This window comes from Ahaetulla prasina, chromosome 17 (genome assembly GCF_028640845.1).
Source record: "Ahaetulla prasina isolate Xishuangbanna chromosome 17, ASM2864084v1, whole genome shotgun sequence".
NCBI classification, from domain to species: Eukaryota; Metazoa; Chordata; class Lepidosauria; order Squamata; family Colubridae; genus Ahaetulla; species Ahaetulla prasina.
This window is the reverse complement of record NC_080555.1, coordinates 8,010,425-8,025,496: the sequence shown is the minus strand read 5'-3', so window position 1 is coordinate 8,025,496 and position 15,072 is coordinate 8,010,425. Positions and strand designations below refer to the sequence as shown.

Here is a 15,072-nt window from a genome sequence, read left to right as displayed (position 1 = left end):
CTTCTCAGATGCAGAGAAAAAGTAGATTACGAATGAACTATTTATTTATTTCATTAAATTTGTTATGGCTGCCCGCTTCAATACAATCCCTGACTTACAACCTCAATTGAGCCTGAATTTTCTGTTGCTAAGCAAGACAGTTGCGAAGTGAGTTTTGCTCCATTTGACCACCTCTCTTGCCACGGTTGTTAAGTGAATCGCCACGGTTGTTAAGTGAATCTGGCTTCCCCATTGACTTTGCTTGTCAGAAGGTCGCAAAGGGAGATCGCGTTACACACACACACACACCCGAGACACTGTGACCGTCATAAGTACACGCTACTTGCCAAAAGTCTGAATTTTAATCACGTGACTTATGAGGCGGCTGCAATTTTAAGTGTGAAAAAGGTCGCAAGTCACTCTTTTCGGTGCTGTCGAAACTTTGAACGCTCATTAAACGAACGGCTGTTAGTCAAGGACTGCCGGTAAAACCGGCCTCTAATATTAATGTCAGGGACGTGGTGGCTTAGTGGCTAAGACGCTGAGCTTGTTGATCGAAAGGTCGGCAGTTCAGTGGTTCGAATCCCTAGTGCTGCCGTGTAACAGGGTGAGCTCCCGTGACTTGTCCCAGCTTCTACCAACCTAGCAGTTCGAAAGCAGGTAAAAAATGCAAGTAGAAAAATAGGGACCGCCTTGGTGGGAAGGGAACAGTGTTCCGTGCGCCTTTGGCATTGAGTCATGCCGGCCACATGACCACGGAGACGTCTTAGGACAGCGCTGGCTCTTCGGCTTTGAAACGGAGATGAGCACCGCCCCCTAGAGTCGGGAACGACTAGCACCTGTGTGCGAGGGGAACCTTTACCTTAATATTTATGTCAGTTTAGTGCAAGCCAGCAAGGCCAAAAAGCAAACAATTTTGGAGAGGTGGGAAAAAGGCAGACTTTGAAGTACACAATACAATTCCACAGTGTGTCTTCAGGCTCTTGCCAGGATGCAGGGATGGGAAGGGATGGTACCCTGTTGTCTGCAGCTCTGTGCTTGAGCAGGGACATCCATCAACGTTACCCTTGCTGGGAGACCAACAGCCCATTACAGTTGGCACTTGCTTAACAAACCTGGCAGATAAAACCCAGGTCCATTGCAAGATCTTAGCAGACAGCATTTGGCAGGGCAGGGGAGGGGCAAACATTCCTCTTTCAGTGATAACTGGATCCCAGAGCTGACTGAGGATCTCAAAAAAAAAGATCCAGCAGTCATCCAGGTTGGAACACAAATCTAAGACCAAAACTTATTTTGGGTCTCAGTATTAACCAAGCGTAGGGACACGGTGGCTCAGTGGCTAAAATGCTGAGCTTGTCGATTGAAAAGTCGGCAGTTCAGCAGTTCGAAACCCTAGTGCTGTGTAAAGGGGTGAGCTCCCGTTCCTTGTCCCAGCTTCTGCCAACCTAGCAGTTCGAAAGCAGGTAAAAAATGCAAGTAGAAAAACAGGGACCACCTCTGGTGGGAAGAGCGTTCCATGCGCCTTTGGAGTTGAGTCATGCCGGCCACATGACCACGGAGACGTCTTCGGACAGCGCTGGCTCTTCGGCTTTGAAACGGAGATGAGCACCGCCCCCTAGAGTCGGGAACGACTAGCACGTATGTGCAAGGGGAACCTTTACCTTTTATTAACCAAATACAAATCATCCTCAAATTACAAACATTTGTTCAGTGACCATTCAAAGTTACAATGGGGCGGGGGGGGGGGAAAGGGGGCACTTATGGCCGTTTTTCACACTTATGACCGTTGCAGCATCCCCGTGGTTATGTGATCAAAATCCAGATACTTGGCAACTGGCTCGTATTTATGACGTTTGCAGTGTCCCGGGGTCACGTGATCATTGTTTGTGACTTTCTGACACACCAGTGTCAATGGGGAAGCCGGATTTATTTTACAACCATGGGACTAACTTAACATCGGCAGGGATTCACTCAGTAACGGTGGCAAGGAAAGGTTGTAAAATGGAGTAAAACTGACTTAACAATTTATCTTTGTTAGCTTAGCAACAGAAAATTTGGGGGTCAATTGGGGACGTAAGTAGAGGACTCCCTGTATTTCCCCTGCTTTTTAAAAGGGGCTCCTGCGTGGCTTTTCTCTTCTTTTTTGTACATTGCTAAGTTAACAGGTTAAACAAATTTAACAGATTAACAGAGTTGGAAGGGACTTTGTAGGTCATCTAGTCCAATCCCCAACCCAAGCAGGAGACCCTACACCATTTCTGACCGATGGCAGTCCAGTCTCTTCTTCAAAGTTCCCAGGGATGAAGCTCCCACAATTTCCGAAGGCAACTTCTGCTCCATCGGTTGACTGTTCTCACTGTCAGAAAATTTCTGCTTATTTCCAGGTTGAATCTCTCCTTTTTCAGTTTCCATCCATTGTTCCTTGTCTGGCCTTCGGGTGCCTTGGAAAATAGCTTGACCCCCTTCCTCCTCTCTGGGGCAGCCCCTCAAATATTGGAAGATGCTCTCCTGTCTCCCCTGGTCCTTCTTTTCACTAGACTAGCCAGGCCCAGTTCCTGCAACCGTTCATTGTAGGTTTTAAGCCTCCAGACCTTTGATCATCTTAGATAGATTCAGATTAAAAGAGTTGGAAGGGACCTTGTAGGTCATCTAGTCCAACCCCCTGCCCAAGCAGGAGACCCTGCACCGTTTCTGACAGAGGGCAGCCCAGTCTCCTCTTCAAAGTTTCCAGGGATGAAGCTCCCACAATTTCCGAAGGCAACTTCTGTTCCATGAGTTGATTGCTCTCAATGTCAGAAAATTCCTCCTTATTTCCAGTCTGAATCTTTCCTCGGTCAGTTTCCATCCATTACTCCTTGTCTGGCCTTCAGGTGCTTTGGAGAAATGCTTGACCCTCTTCCTCCTCTGTGGCAGCCCCTCAAATATTGGAAGACTGCTATCCTGTCTCCCCTGATCCTTCTCTTCACTAGACTAGCCATGCCAAGTACTAGCAACCATTCATTCTATGTCGTTTCTTTTCCCTGCTTGTTTGATGGGCACTACAGAGTTTTTGTTTTGTTTTTCAAACAAAATGCAAATGTGAGGTAGCTACAAATTTGTTTATTTAAAAAAAGCAATGATCAAACGCGCCGTCTTGAATGAGGCAACCTTTTGCATGAGTAAGGAGTCGCGGATTGTTTGCAGGATGTAATAAGAGGCTTTGTAACATGGAAACTTAAACTTTGTAACTTTGTAACATGGAACTTAAAACTTATTTATTTCGTATGGCTGGACTAGCCTGATTTTTATTTTTATTGGATGGGTTTTTTAAATTTTGTTATTTTACGGGGGAGTACATTTTTTAACATTTTTGGGCATTTGAATTAGTTTTTTAAGGGATGTTTTTAATTATTGTGTGTATTTATATTTTATCTGCCTGTTCACTGCCCTGAGTCCTTCGGGAGAAGGGCGGTATACAAATTAAAATATTATTATTATTATTATTATTATTATTAAATAGCGCCAGAACGGGCGAATAAATGGAAAACTCGCTGAATACTTCAATAATGATCAGGGTGGGAAACGAGATGCTGTTTAATATACCCCTTGATAAAAATATAAGGAATGCTTGTGATGCTGAGGTGTGTTGAAGACATGAATGCATCTCTGCCTTTGTATGCAGACAATGCCCTGTTGTTAGCGAAAATCCTGCATAAATTGCAGTGAATATTACTACTGCATGATGCATTAAGGAAACGCACGGATGCTAAGGGCAAAGAAAACAAATTAGAGCGGGAGGTAAATAACCTGGGTAGAACGCCTACGGATGAAGACGTTTTCAGAATTCACAAATGTTGACAGAAAGGTAATGGCGTAGTAAGTGTTTCCCGCAAAAGCGAGTGTGGGAACGCGGGAAAGGAAAGGAAGGAAAAATGGGAAGTGTAGAACTGTGTGCTTCTGTCCAAAGCGAGAATTTTTTTGGTATCTTGGGGAAAACACAGAAAGAAATGCAAAATCGAAATTTGGTCACTGGGACCAGAGATTTACAGGTAGTCCTCGACTTACAACAGTTCACTTAGTGACAAAGTTACAACGGCACTGAAAAAAATGACTTATGACCATTTTCCAGACTTATGACCGTTGCGGTATCCTCATGGTCATGTGATTTGCATTCAGATATTGATAACTTATTCACATTTATGACCGTTGCAGTGTCCCGGGGATACGTGATCCCCCTTTTGCGACAAGCAAAGTCAATGGAGAAGCCAGATTCACTTAACAACCTGATTACTAATTTAACAAAAGCAGTGATTCATTTAACATATGTGGCCAGAAAATAGCAATAGCAATAGCACTTAGACTTATATACCGCTTTACAGTGCTTTACAGCCCTCTCTAAGCGGTTTACAGAGTCAGTCTCTTGCCGCTAACGATCTGCTTTCTCATTTCACCGACCTTGGAAGGACAGAAGGCTGATTTAACCTGGAGCCAGTCAGGATCGAACTGCTGGCAGTGGGCAGAATTAGCCTGCAATCCTGCATTCTAATGGGGCAAAACTCACTTAACAATTTTCTCACTTAGCAACATAGATTTTGGGTTCGATGGTGTTCGTAAGATGAGGACTCACTGTACTCTTCTGAGCCTTCGGACTTTTCAAAATTCAATTTCTCAGTATTATCCTGGGATACGTATAATTTGCCTTCATTCACGAGAAATTAAATCCCTTGCAAAAGCCGGTTTAGTGTGATGGTGATGATGATGGGGCTGGATACCAGACTAGGAGACTGTGAGTTGTAGTCCCTGCCTTAGACATCAGGTCCAGTTTGAATGACTTTGGGCCCCTCAACTTTCTTTCAATCCAAACCACCTGAGAGGGATGTTGTTGTGGGTCAAAATAGAAAGCAGGCTCATTGTACAAAATAAAGACAGGATTTGAATAGGATGATGATGCATTTACCATATTTTCCAGACTGTAAGATGCACTTAGATTTACAGGAGGAAAACAAGAAAAAAAAATAGCTTTTGGCCTCCGTGCGATGCGTTTTTGCCCTCCCCAGCCCCCAGAAGCACTCTGCAGTGCTCCACACGTCCCAATTTTGCCAAAAATGGACCCGTTTTTGGCCTGCAGAGTGCTTCTGGGAGCCAGGGAGGGCGAAAACACGATGCGCAGAAGTTTCGTATTCAGTCTGTAAGACGCACTGAAATTTTTGCTCGCTTTTAGGAGGGGGGAAATGCATCTTATACTCCGAAAAATACGGTAATTTAAAAAATGAAAACTTGGAAAGAAGTAGTTTAAGAAGGGCACGTGGTGAAGTAAGAAGAGCCGAGATCAAGAAGGCATAGGTCCCGAAAAAAATGCAGGTAGTCCTTGACTTACAAACATTAGTTTAGTGACCATTCGAAGTTACGGCAAGGAAAAAAGTGACTTATGATCTTTTTTTCACACCGTTGCAATCGACCGTTGTGACAAGCAAAGTCAAGGGGGAAGCCAGATTCACTCAACAACCGGGTTACTAACTTAACAACTGCAGCGTCTCACGTAATAACTATGGCAAGGATGGTCGGAAAAGGGGGCAAAATTAAATTAACCACCATCTCGCCTAGCAACAGGGGCTCACTTGTGGTTGTAAGTTGAGGACTACCTGTTTCTAGGATAGAAACTGACTGATGCTGCGATAAGCTGTTCTCATTCTTACCCCATCTCTCTCTCTCTCTCTTTCTCTCTCTCTCTGTGGATTGTTGTGATCATGAGGAAAGAAAATATAATCAGGGCAAGAATTATGCATGTTTTGTGTTCATTCGGATTTGCATATGGTTCTGTCAGCTTCTACTTACATGTAAAATCAACCTGGTTTTTATTATTCCAACATCTACACCATCAGGGTATCTATTTCCCCTTTGTTGGGTATTTGTTTGAGAACTTGATCTTCATACAAAGGCCTGAAAGACACAGGGTTGGGGATGGGGGGGGGGAGGGAGAAAGAAAGAGAGAAATAGGTTATTCCTTTTTTTATTTGGAAGGTTTGCAACATTTCTTCTTTAAAATATTACTTACAGGATGTTAAACTCCAGGCGGGTTCGCATGGCTGGGCTCACACAATGCACTTAAACCCGATTATCAGAAGAGATCTTTTTTTCTGTGTTCCCAAAATACATTGAATGGTAAGATGACCAAGTAGGTCAGGTTTCACAATAAGGCACAGAAAATAACCCAGATTAACCCAAACCAAGCTTAGACAACCTCATGCCAATACAATCTGCCAGGTCTTTAAGCGAATCGTTTAAGTGTGCTGGGCAAAGCAGTTATCGCATGCTGGCTACTGTGATGTCAGAGGAAAGGTAATAAGCCATGGAATGCAAATAATGTTATTTCCTTGGGGCCTTTAAGAAACCTCAGTTTGGCTGAAATCTGGTTTAGAAGGATTGGGGGGGCTGGGGGGGCATTTTTTTGCAAGAAGGGAGGACCGAACAAGGCAGATGTGTAAACCAAATTTTACAAATATTTATCGAGAGAATAACAACTTCCAAATGCCCTGAGGGCAGAGGCTAATGGGAAATATATCAAATATAAAAAAATTAAATAAAAATAAACTCTTGCATGTGTTCATCCCGCAGATCAGACTTCTAATTTTTTTTCTCAGCTGTGAGGGGATAAAGCCAGGGGTGAAATCCAGCAAGTTCTGGAAAACTGGTAGCGAAAATTTTGAGTAGTTTGGAGAACCGGCAAATACCACCTCTGGCTGGCCCCGGAGTAGGGAGGGAATGGGGATTTTGTAATATCCTTCTCCCAGGATTGGGGAGGGAATGGGGATTTTGCAGTATCCTTTCCCTGGAGTGGGGAGGGAATGGGGATTTTGCAGTATCCTTCCCCTGCCACGCCTACCAAGCCATGCCATGCCCATCAAGCCACAGTCACAGAACTGGTAGTAAAAAAAATTTGAATTCCACCCCTGGATAAAGCCTTGATTTTTGGCAACCGCATGGCCAAATATCCCTGGGCTAGCCTTTTGAGTAGCCCCCCCCGGAAGTCACACTTTCAAAAAGTGACTGGGGACCACAACAAAAACAAAATGATGATTTCATTTACCGTAGTCCTGCACATACGACCATAACAGAGCCTGTCCGTTATGGCCGTATGTCATAATTGCTGTAAAATGGTTGGTAAGGTGGTAAGGACAGCCAAGAAGATTATAGGACGCTTAGCGTCCTGTTATTCAGGATGCTGCATATAAGCGCTATGTGCTTAGAGCTCAAAGCATTGTTGGAGACCCCAAGCACCCACCCCACGGCCTGTTTCTGTTGCTCCCCTCTGGGATGAGGTTTCAAAGTATTTCTAGCAAGACTTCCAGATTCTGTAACAGCTTTGTTCCCTAGGCCACTGATGGCTAATCTTTTCGGAACAGAGTGGCGAAAAGGGAGCGAGCGCGCATGCAACCCGGAAGAGGAGTTGCCCAGGGTGCATGTGCGTGCCTGAAAATGAACTTCCGGTTTCCGGAGCATGTATACGCACCAGCCAGCTAGTCTTCTGGGTTTCTGGCACGCATGCACGCGCGATGATCAGCTAGCCAGCACGCATGATCACGCAGGAAAACGGAAGACCGGCTCTTCCAGTTTCCGGCACTGTTGCACGCACGAAGGGCAGCTAATCGTCGTGAGCACATGCACGCCAGAAACCCAGAAGGGGAACGGGCGACATCGCGGGTGGCAGGTGACGTGGCTCTGCGTGTTACTTCGGGCACGCGTGCTATAGGTTCACCATCACGGCCCTAGGCCATTCTTCTGGGAAACTCGCAAGATTAGTTTTTCTCGCCATGTACATGTATACATCCGAACTAGACTGTATTGTTTCTCTGTCTCATATAATAATATATGTGGGTGCACATTGCCTAATTTTGTATTTATTTATTTATTTATTTATTTATTCTGTCGTGGTTATGTAGTGTATATTGGAGGGGGTGACCCTTTGAGAGCTGTATGCAATAAAATTTCATTCTAATGTATGCCAATCCGGGGTGAAATCTAGCAGGTTCTGGAGAACCGGGAGCAGAAATTTTGAGTAGTTTGGAGAACCGGTAGTAGAAATTTTGAGTAGTTTGGAGAACCGGCAAATACCACCTCTGACTGGCCCCAGAGTGGGGTGGGAATGGAGATTTTGCAGTATCCTTCCCCTGGCATGCCCACCAAGCCACACCACGCCCACCAAGCCACGCCCACAGAACCGGTAGTAAAAAAAATTTGGATTTCACCACTGATGCCAATTAACGTACATTCAAAGTGACAATAAAGTTACTCTAAGTCTTCTATGAGTCAGTCATACGTCCAACCTAATTGTACAACCATTTTTGTGGCAGTCGTTAAGCAAACCCATGGCAGAAACGGCGTAAAACATGGTCACGTGACCGGAGGGCAGTGCCAAATGGTCATAAAGGCAGCCGAGTCACCTGAAGTTGATTGCAGAGTGGGGGGCCAGACCATTTGAATCTGGGATGTAAGTTCCTGTTTTCAGGCCAGATCACACAACTTCAAGAAACACCCCTTTGGAAGTTCAAGCCATGGAGAAAAACACACCCCCGGGCAATAGGTTTAGCAACCCTACTGCGCTCACCAAGGCCGTCATTTACAAGATCTCTCAATTACCTCTTATTTACTGTACGTCTTGCTAGATAATCTTTATTTTGCGTTTCAGAGGGACCGCAAATGCTTCAAGCCTTCCATTAATATAATGAAAGAACAGGAAAACACAGAGAGTCCTAAAACTATCCATCTCCTGGTGATTGGCCCAAAGTCACCCAGCCGGCATTCATGTCTTTGGTGGGACTAGAACTCCCCGTCTTCTGGTGATTGGCCCAAAGTCACCCAGCCGGCTTTCATGGTTAAGGCGGGACTAGAACTTACTGTCTCCCGGTTTCTACATCTTTTTAGGTATTGATTTATATATATATCTTATACACACACACATATATATCAAGGGACCCAAAGAAGGGCCACCACCTCTATATGTACTCTGTCCGTTCTTCTACTGTTGCATTAAAGGTAAAGGTTCCCCTCGCACATATGTGCTAGTCGTTCCCGACTCTAGGGGGCGGTGCTCATCTCCATTTCGAAGCCGAAGATGCCAGCGCTGTCCGAAGACGTCTCCGTGATCATGTGGCCGGCATGACTCAACGCCAAAGGCGCACGGGACGCTCTTCCCTTCCCGCCAAAGGTGGTCCCTATTTTTTCTACTTGCATTTTTTACCTGCTTTCGAACTGCTAAGTTGGCAGAAGCTGGGACAAGGAACGGGAGCTCACCCCTTTACGCGGCACTAGGGATTCGAACTACTGAACTACCTCTGATCGACAAGCTCAGCGTCTTAGCCACTGAGCCACCACATACCTTAGAAAGCATTGCATTACTGATATACAAAAACTGAGCTTCTCCCATCCTGCTGATATATCCTGGGTAAGACAACCAGCTATTTTCCTTGTGTATTAACAGAAGAGGAAACCTAAAACAGCAAATGCCAGTGTCAAATGTTAGAGCAGGGACGCATGAGGGTAGCTAATCCATAGATTATGCTGGCCAATTGACCAATGTATTCTTAGCTTCGGAGTAGCCAGGGCAGCTTATATTCTTAAGGATTCTAGATAAGAAGGTGTATAGTCTCTGCTTTTCCAAAGAAAACAAACCACGGGGCTTCTTCCACGATAATAGCTAGAATCTCGGTTCGAAAGTCATTTTGAAAACGACTGGGGAATTTTCTTTCCAAAAGCTTTGTACCAATAAAGAAAGCTAGGTTTCTTTCTGATTTGAAATACAACCGGTTTTTAAATCCCTCTAAGAAAAAAGTGCCTTTTTTCTTCTTCTTTTTCTTGACTACGGGATTTCTATCCAAATTCCACGCCTCCCATCGATAGCTGACAATATCTCTGCATTTGGCGGAAGAACCCGGGGACCTCAAGTTTTTAAGAGCCAGCATTTGTCATTTCGGAAATTAATCATCATAAATGGCATTTAAAAAAGCAAGAAGGACATTTACGTCCTCCTCTCTGCTGTATTTATTGGCTAGGGACAAAGAATGAAATATCTGCTAATATTCCTAAGGGCTGCTGGTTTCCTCCCACCCCAGTTTAAATACCCTTCTCCTAGCATTAATACCCTGATTACTCATTCCTGTACTGATTGGATTGAGAGGCAATTATAGTCAGACTGTGGAGAGAAGTTTGCAGTCAGTACTTTTCCCCTTGCAAAAAGCCCATTCTACAACATAGAACATAAAATCGTCGGGTTGCTCAAGACAGGAGATCGTATATCATCCTGGTCAAAGGGTTGTCCAGTCTATTTTGGAAAAAAAAAAAAAACAACCCAATGATGGAGCATCCACAACTTCTGGAAGCACACGATAGGTTCTGGGCAGAGGCGCAGCAGCGTCCGCTGGAGCTGCAGGGCTGTTGCAGGAAAGCCACAAAACCTGCATTTCATGCATCAAGACGATCAATCCAGAGCTATTTTCCAAGGCACCTGAAGGCCAGACAAGGAACAATGGGTGGAAACTGATCAAGGAGAGATTCAACCTGGAAATAAGGAGGAATTTTCTGTCAGAAAATTTAACCAGTGGGATTATTAATTTTAGTTAATTAATATTTAATTAATATTTAATTAATATTATTAATTTAACCATTAACCAGTGGGACTGCTTGCCACCAGAAGTTGCGGGTGTGCCATCACTGGAGGTTTTTAAGAAGAGATTGGGCAGCCACTTATCTGAAATAAGTCTACTGAAGCTAGTCTAGTGAAGAGAAGGACCAGGGGAGACAGGAGAGCATCTTCAAATATTTGAGGGGCTGCCACAGAGAGGAGGAAGGGGGTCAACTTATTTTCCAAAACATCCGAAGGCCAGAAAAGGAACAATGGATGGAAACTGATCAAGGAGAGATTCAACCTGGAAATAAGAAGGAATTTTCTGACAGTGAGAACAATCAACCCATGGAACAGAAGTTGCCTTCGGGAGTTGTGGGAGCTTCATCCCTGGAGGCTTTCAAGAAGAGACTGGGCTGCCAACGGTCAGAAATAGTGCAGAGTCTCCTGCTTGGTCGGGGGGGGGGGGTTGGACTAGAAGACCTCCAAGGTCACTTCCAACTCTGTTAATAATACGTTTGAAAGTGTCAACTTACTTCGAGGCTTGGATCTCTCTTTAACAAACTTCCGCCCGTTTGAGGCAGTCCTTGACTTACAACCACACTTGAGGCCAACATTTCCATTGCTAAGCAAAACAGTTAAGCGGGTTTTGCTCCGTTTTACGACCTTTCCTGGCCCTGGTTGTGTAGCGTGTCACCGCAGTTTGTTAATTTAGTAACACCGGAATATGATGGGTTTCCCGATGGACTTTGCTTGGTCAGAAGGTCACAAAAGGGGATCGTATGACCTGAAATGACTGCAATGGTCATAAATGCGAGTCAGCTGCCAAGGGTCTGAATTTTGATCACTTGAGTATGGGAGTAGGCCATAAGTCAGTCATAAGTGTGCAAAATGGTCATAAGTCACTTTTTTTCCAGCGGCATTGTTAACTTCAAAGAGACACTGAATGAATTGTTGTAAATCAAGGCCTGCTTGTACCAACTTTTTCCGGTGCTTTGGAGAACAAATTGACGCCCTCTTCTTTGTGGCAGCCCCTCAAGCATTAGAAGACAGTAACTATAACAGAGTCGGAAGGGACCTTGGCGGTCATCTAGTCCAACCCCCTGCTCACACAGGGGACCTGTACTAGGGATTCGAAGCGCCAAACGGCCGACCTTTCTGACCGACAAGCTCAGCGTCTTAGCCACTGAGCCATCTGGTCAGGCAAGTGGGAGGCAGGTTTTGCTGAAGTCACCCCTTGAGGCAACCTAGCCCCTTGGAAAGGGGGGAAGATGGGGACTAACAGAATAATATCCAGCTCAAATCCCCCCCCCGCAACACAGACTAAACTGAGCACAACCAAGCCCCCACCCAAACAGGACACACCCCCAGTCAATTAGAGCACAAAAAAAACCCCATCCAATCAGAGCACAACCAAGCTCCCACCCAATCAGTTCAAACCCCCACTAGCAGTTAAAAGGAAGAAACAGCTGCGATCACACATTGCTCCCAGAAAGCCTGAAGATGACGAATGAGACGTCGCCAAGACACTTCCAATTTTACGTGGGAGAAAACCTGAATAACCAAAGACCTATATACATATACATATATATATATATATACATACATATATACATACACACACACACACACACACACACACACACACACACACACACACACACACACACACACACACATATATATATATATATATATATATATATATATATTCTATATTCTATCCACCCACTCACCCATCATCTATCTGTCTGCCTTTCAGTCCGTCCATCCATCCATCCCAAAGGTGAAGAAGAGCCGAAGAAGCTTCTTGGATGAGAAGCGAAACATCTTTGAAGGAAAACCAGAAAGTCCAGTTGTCTCTTGAAAAAAAAAGCACCTTTGGGACAACCAGGACCTGGATGACTGAGAATCTCCACATCCCTCCCTCCCTCCATCTATCTAATTATCCATCCATCCATCTTCTATCGACATCTCTCTCTCTCTCTCTCCATCATCCTTTATCCATCCATCCACCCACCCATCATCTGTCTGTCTGCCTTTCAGTCCCTCCATCTGTCCATCCATCCATCCCAAAGGTGAAGAAGAGCTATAGAAGCTTCTCGGATGAGAAGCGAAACGTCTTCAAAGAAAAACCAGGAAGTCCAGTTGCCTCTTTGGGACAGCCGTGACCTGGATGACTGAGAATCTCCACAGACATCCTCCTTCCTGGGGTTTTTTCTTTTCTTTTCTATCTCAGAGGTAACTGAAGAACAAACACCCTCGCTCCCATATTGCAACCCCATCTCTCCCCCCCTCCCCACTTTCCTTCTTCCCAGCCAACCCCCACCCTCCAATGCCAGGCCAGCTGGCGAGAAGCAGCTGGAGAGGGGGCTGGTTGACCCAACCGGAGCAGGAGAGGCTGCTGGATGAAAGGAAGGAACAGGAGGACAATGGGGTCCCCGAGGAACATTCAGGGGTGACAATTGCAGAAGGCCAGCTGGAAAGGCGGTGGGGGAGACAGGATACAAGGGAGGAAAGAGAAATGATTTCCCTCCACTCCCCCATTTACACAATGCAGGAATCCCCCCTCACTCCATCCCCAAAAGGCAGAATAGGCTCCAGCTGTCCCTTTTCCCCCTGCCCTGAAAGGCAGGATAAGTGTGGCCTGAGATGATAATTTGTTGTATAGGTAGTCCTCGGTTTATAACTGCTCATATAGTGACTCCTCAAAGTTGCAATGGGGGGGGAGGGGAAAGGAGGGGGACTTGTGTCATACGTTTCATAACAATCATTGCATCAACCCCGCGATCGCGCAATCAAACTGACCCGTATTTATGACGGTTACAATGTCTCGGGATGCTTGTATGTTGTACCTTGATGAAGGTATCTTTTCTTTTATGTGCACTGAGAGCGTCTGCACCAAGACAAATTCCTTGTGTGTCCAATCACGCTTGGCCAATAAAAAATTCTATTCTATTCTATTCTATTCTATTCTATTCTATTCTATTCTATTCTATTCTATTCTATTCTATTCTATTCTATCTATGCCGCAATCTCCTTTAGCGACCTTTTGAGACGCAAAAGGGAAGGGGAAGCCAGATTCTAACAAGATGCAGCTGTAAATGAACAAACCATGCCAAGACTTCACAGGATGGCCTAATTAATTAACTAATTAATTAATTAATTAGATTCGTGGGCTGCTCGTCTCATCCGGAGGTGACTAATTTGTAGAACATGCCGCCTTAGATTTGCCACTAGCAAAAGCTGAAGAACTCAATGGTTTCCCGAGAGTATCCATAGAAATTCGGAGAAATTCTGTACTCTCCTCCCTTTCCCCTCAATAATACTGGTCGTCCTCAACTTAACGACCACAACGGAGCCCGAAATTTCAGTTGCGGAGTGAGAAATTTGTTTAAGTGAGTTTTGCCCCATTTTGTGACTTTTCTTGCCACGTTTGTTAAGTGAATCGCTGCAGCGGTTAAAATTAGCAACACGGTTGTTAAGTGAATCTGGTTTCCCCATTGGCGTTGCTTGCCAGAAGGTCCTCAAACATATGATCGCGTGATTTTGGGATGCTGGAACAGTCACAAATGTGAGTCAGTTGTCAAGCATCTGAATGTTGCTGAAAAACTGACTATTTTTCACACTTACGACCATTGCAGCATTCCCATGGTCACAATTTTTTTTCCCAGTGTCATTGTAACTTCGAACAGTCACTAAGTGAACTGCTGTAAGTTGAGGACTACCGGTAATGTATGTCCCCAATGAGAAACAAAACAGCTACGAGCGATGTAATATTTTGCTTCATTTTGAGGGCATTTGCCAGATGGAACTCTGGTTCTACCCATCTAAGTAAAGGTTGGGAAGACACAGGAAATCTATATTACCCAATGGGAGACAGAAAACAGAGCTGGATTCTTTCCCAGCGTTGGGAGAACCTAGCTTAGCTTGTGGCTCTTGACCCAATTAAATAAAATTTAAAACAAATCTTTACTAGGTCATAGGCCAGCATAGTTGACCTAATTTCAAAAAATGCTGGCCTTCTGTAAAATATTCTTCACCCAGAAGCCTGCTACACAGGCAGAAAACAAAAATAAGTCTTTAAAGAATAGAATAGAATAGAATAGAATTTTATTGGCCAAGTGTGATTGGACACACAAGGAATTTGTCTTGGTGCATAGGCTCTCAGTGTACATAAAAGAAAAGATACGTTCATCAAGGTACAACATTTACAACACAATTGATGGTCAATATATCAGTATAAATCATAAGGATTGCCAGCAACAAGTTATAGTCATACAGTCATAAGTGGAAAGAGATTGGTGATGGGAACTATGAAACAATTAATAGTAGTGCAGATTCAGTAAATAGTCTGACAGTGTTGAGGGAATTATTTGTTTAGCAGAGTGAAAGAAAGAAAGAAAGAGAGAGAGAGAGAGAGAGAGAGAGGGAGGGAGAAAAATGCTCCCAACAGGTCATTTTCAAAGCCATATAACCAAAGGGTAATGTTCCTT

At 44.5% G+C, this 15,072-nt stretch overlaps 1 protein-coding gene across 4 annotated transcripts in view; it reads right to left on the bottom strand.

The window, feature by feature from the left end:
* The window catches only part of SPTBN2 (spectrin beta, non-erythrocytic 2), a 124,120-nt gene that overhangs the window by 98,951 nt on the left and 10,097 nt on the right, over positions 1-15,072 (bottom strand). For all 4 annotated transcript variants that reach the window (XM_058160117.1, XM_058160116.1, XM_058160113.1 and 1 more), the window contains exon 2: positions 5,794-5,898. In XM_058160117.1, coding sequence (XP_058016100.1) covers positions 5,794-5,795 — 2 coding nt within the window. In that variant the 5' untranslated portion in view covers positions 5,796-5,898. The remainder of the gene's footprint in view (positions 1-5,793; positions 5,899-15,072) is intronic.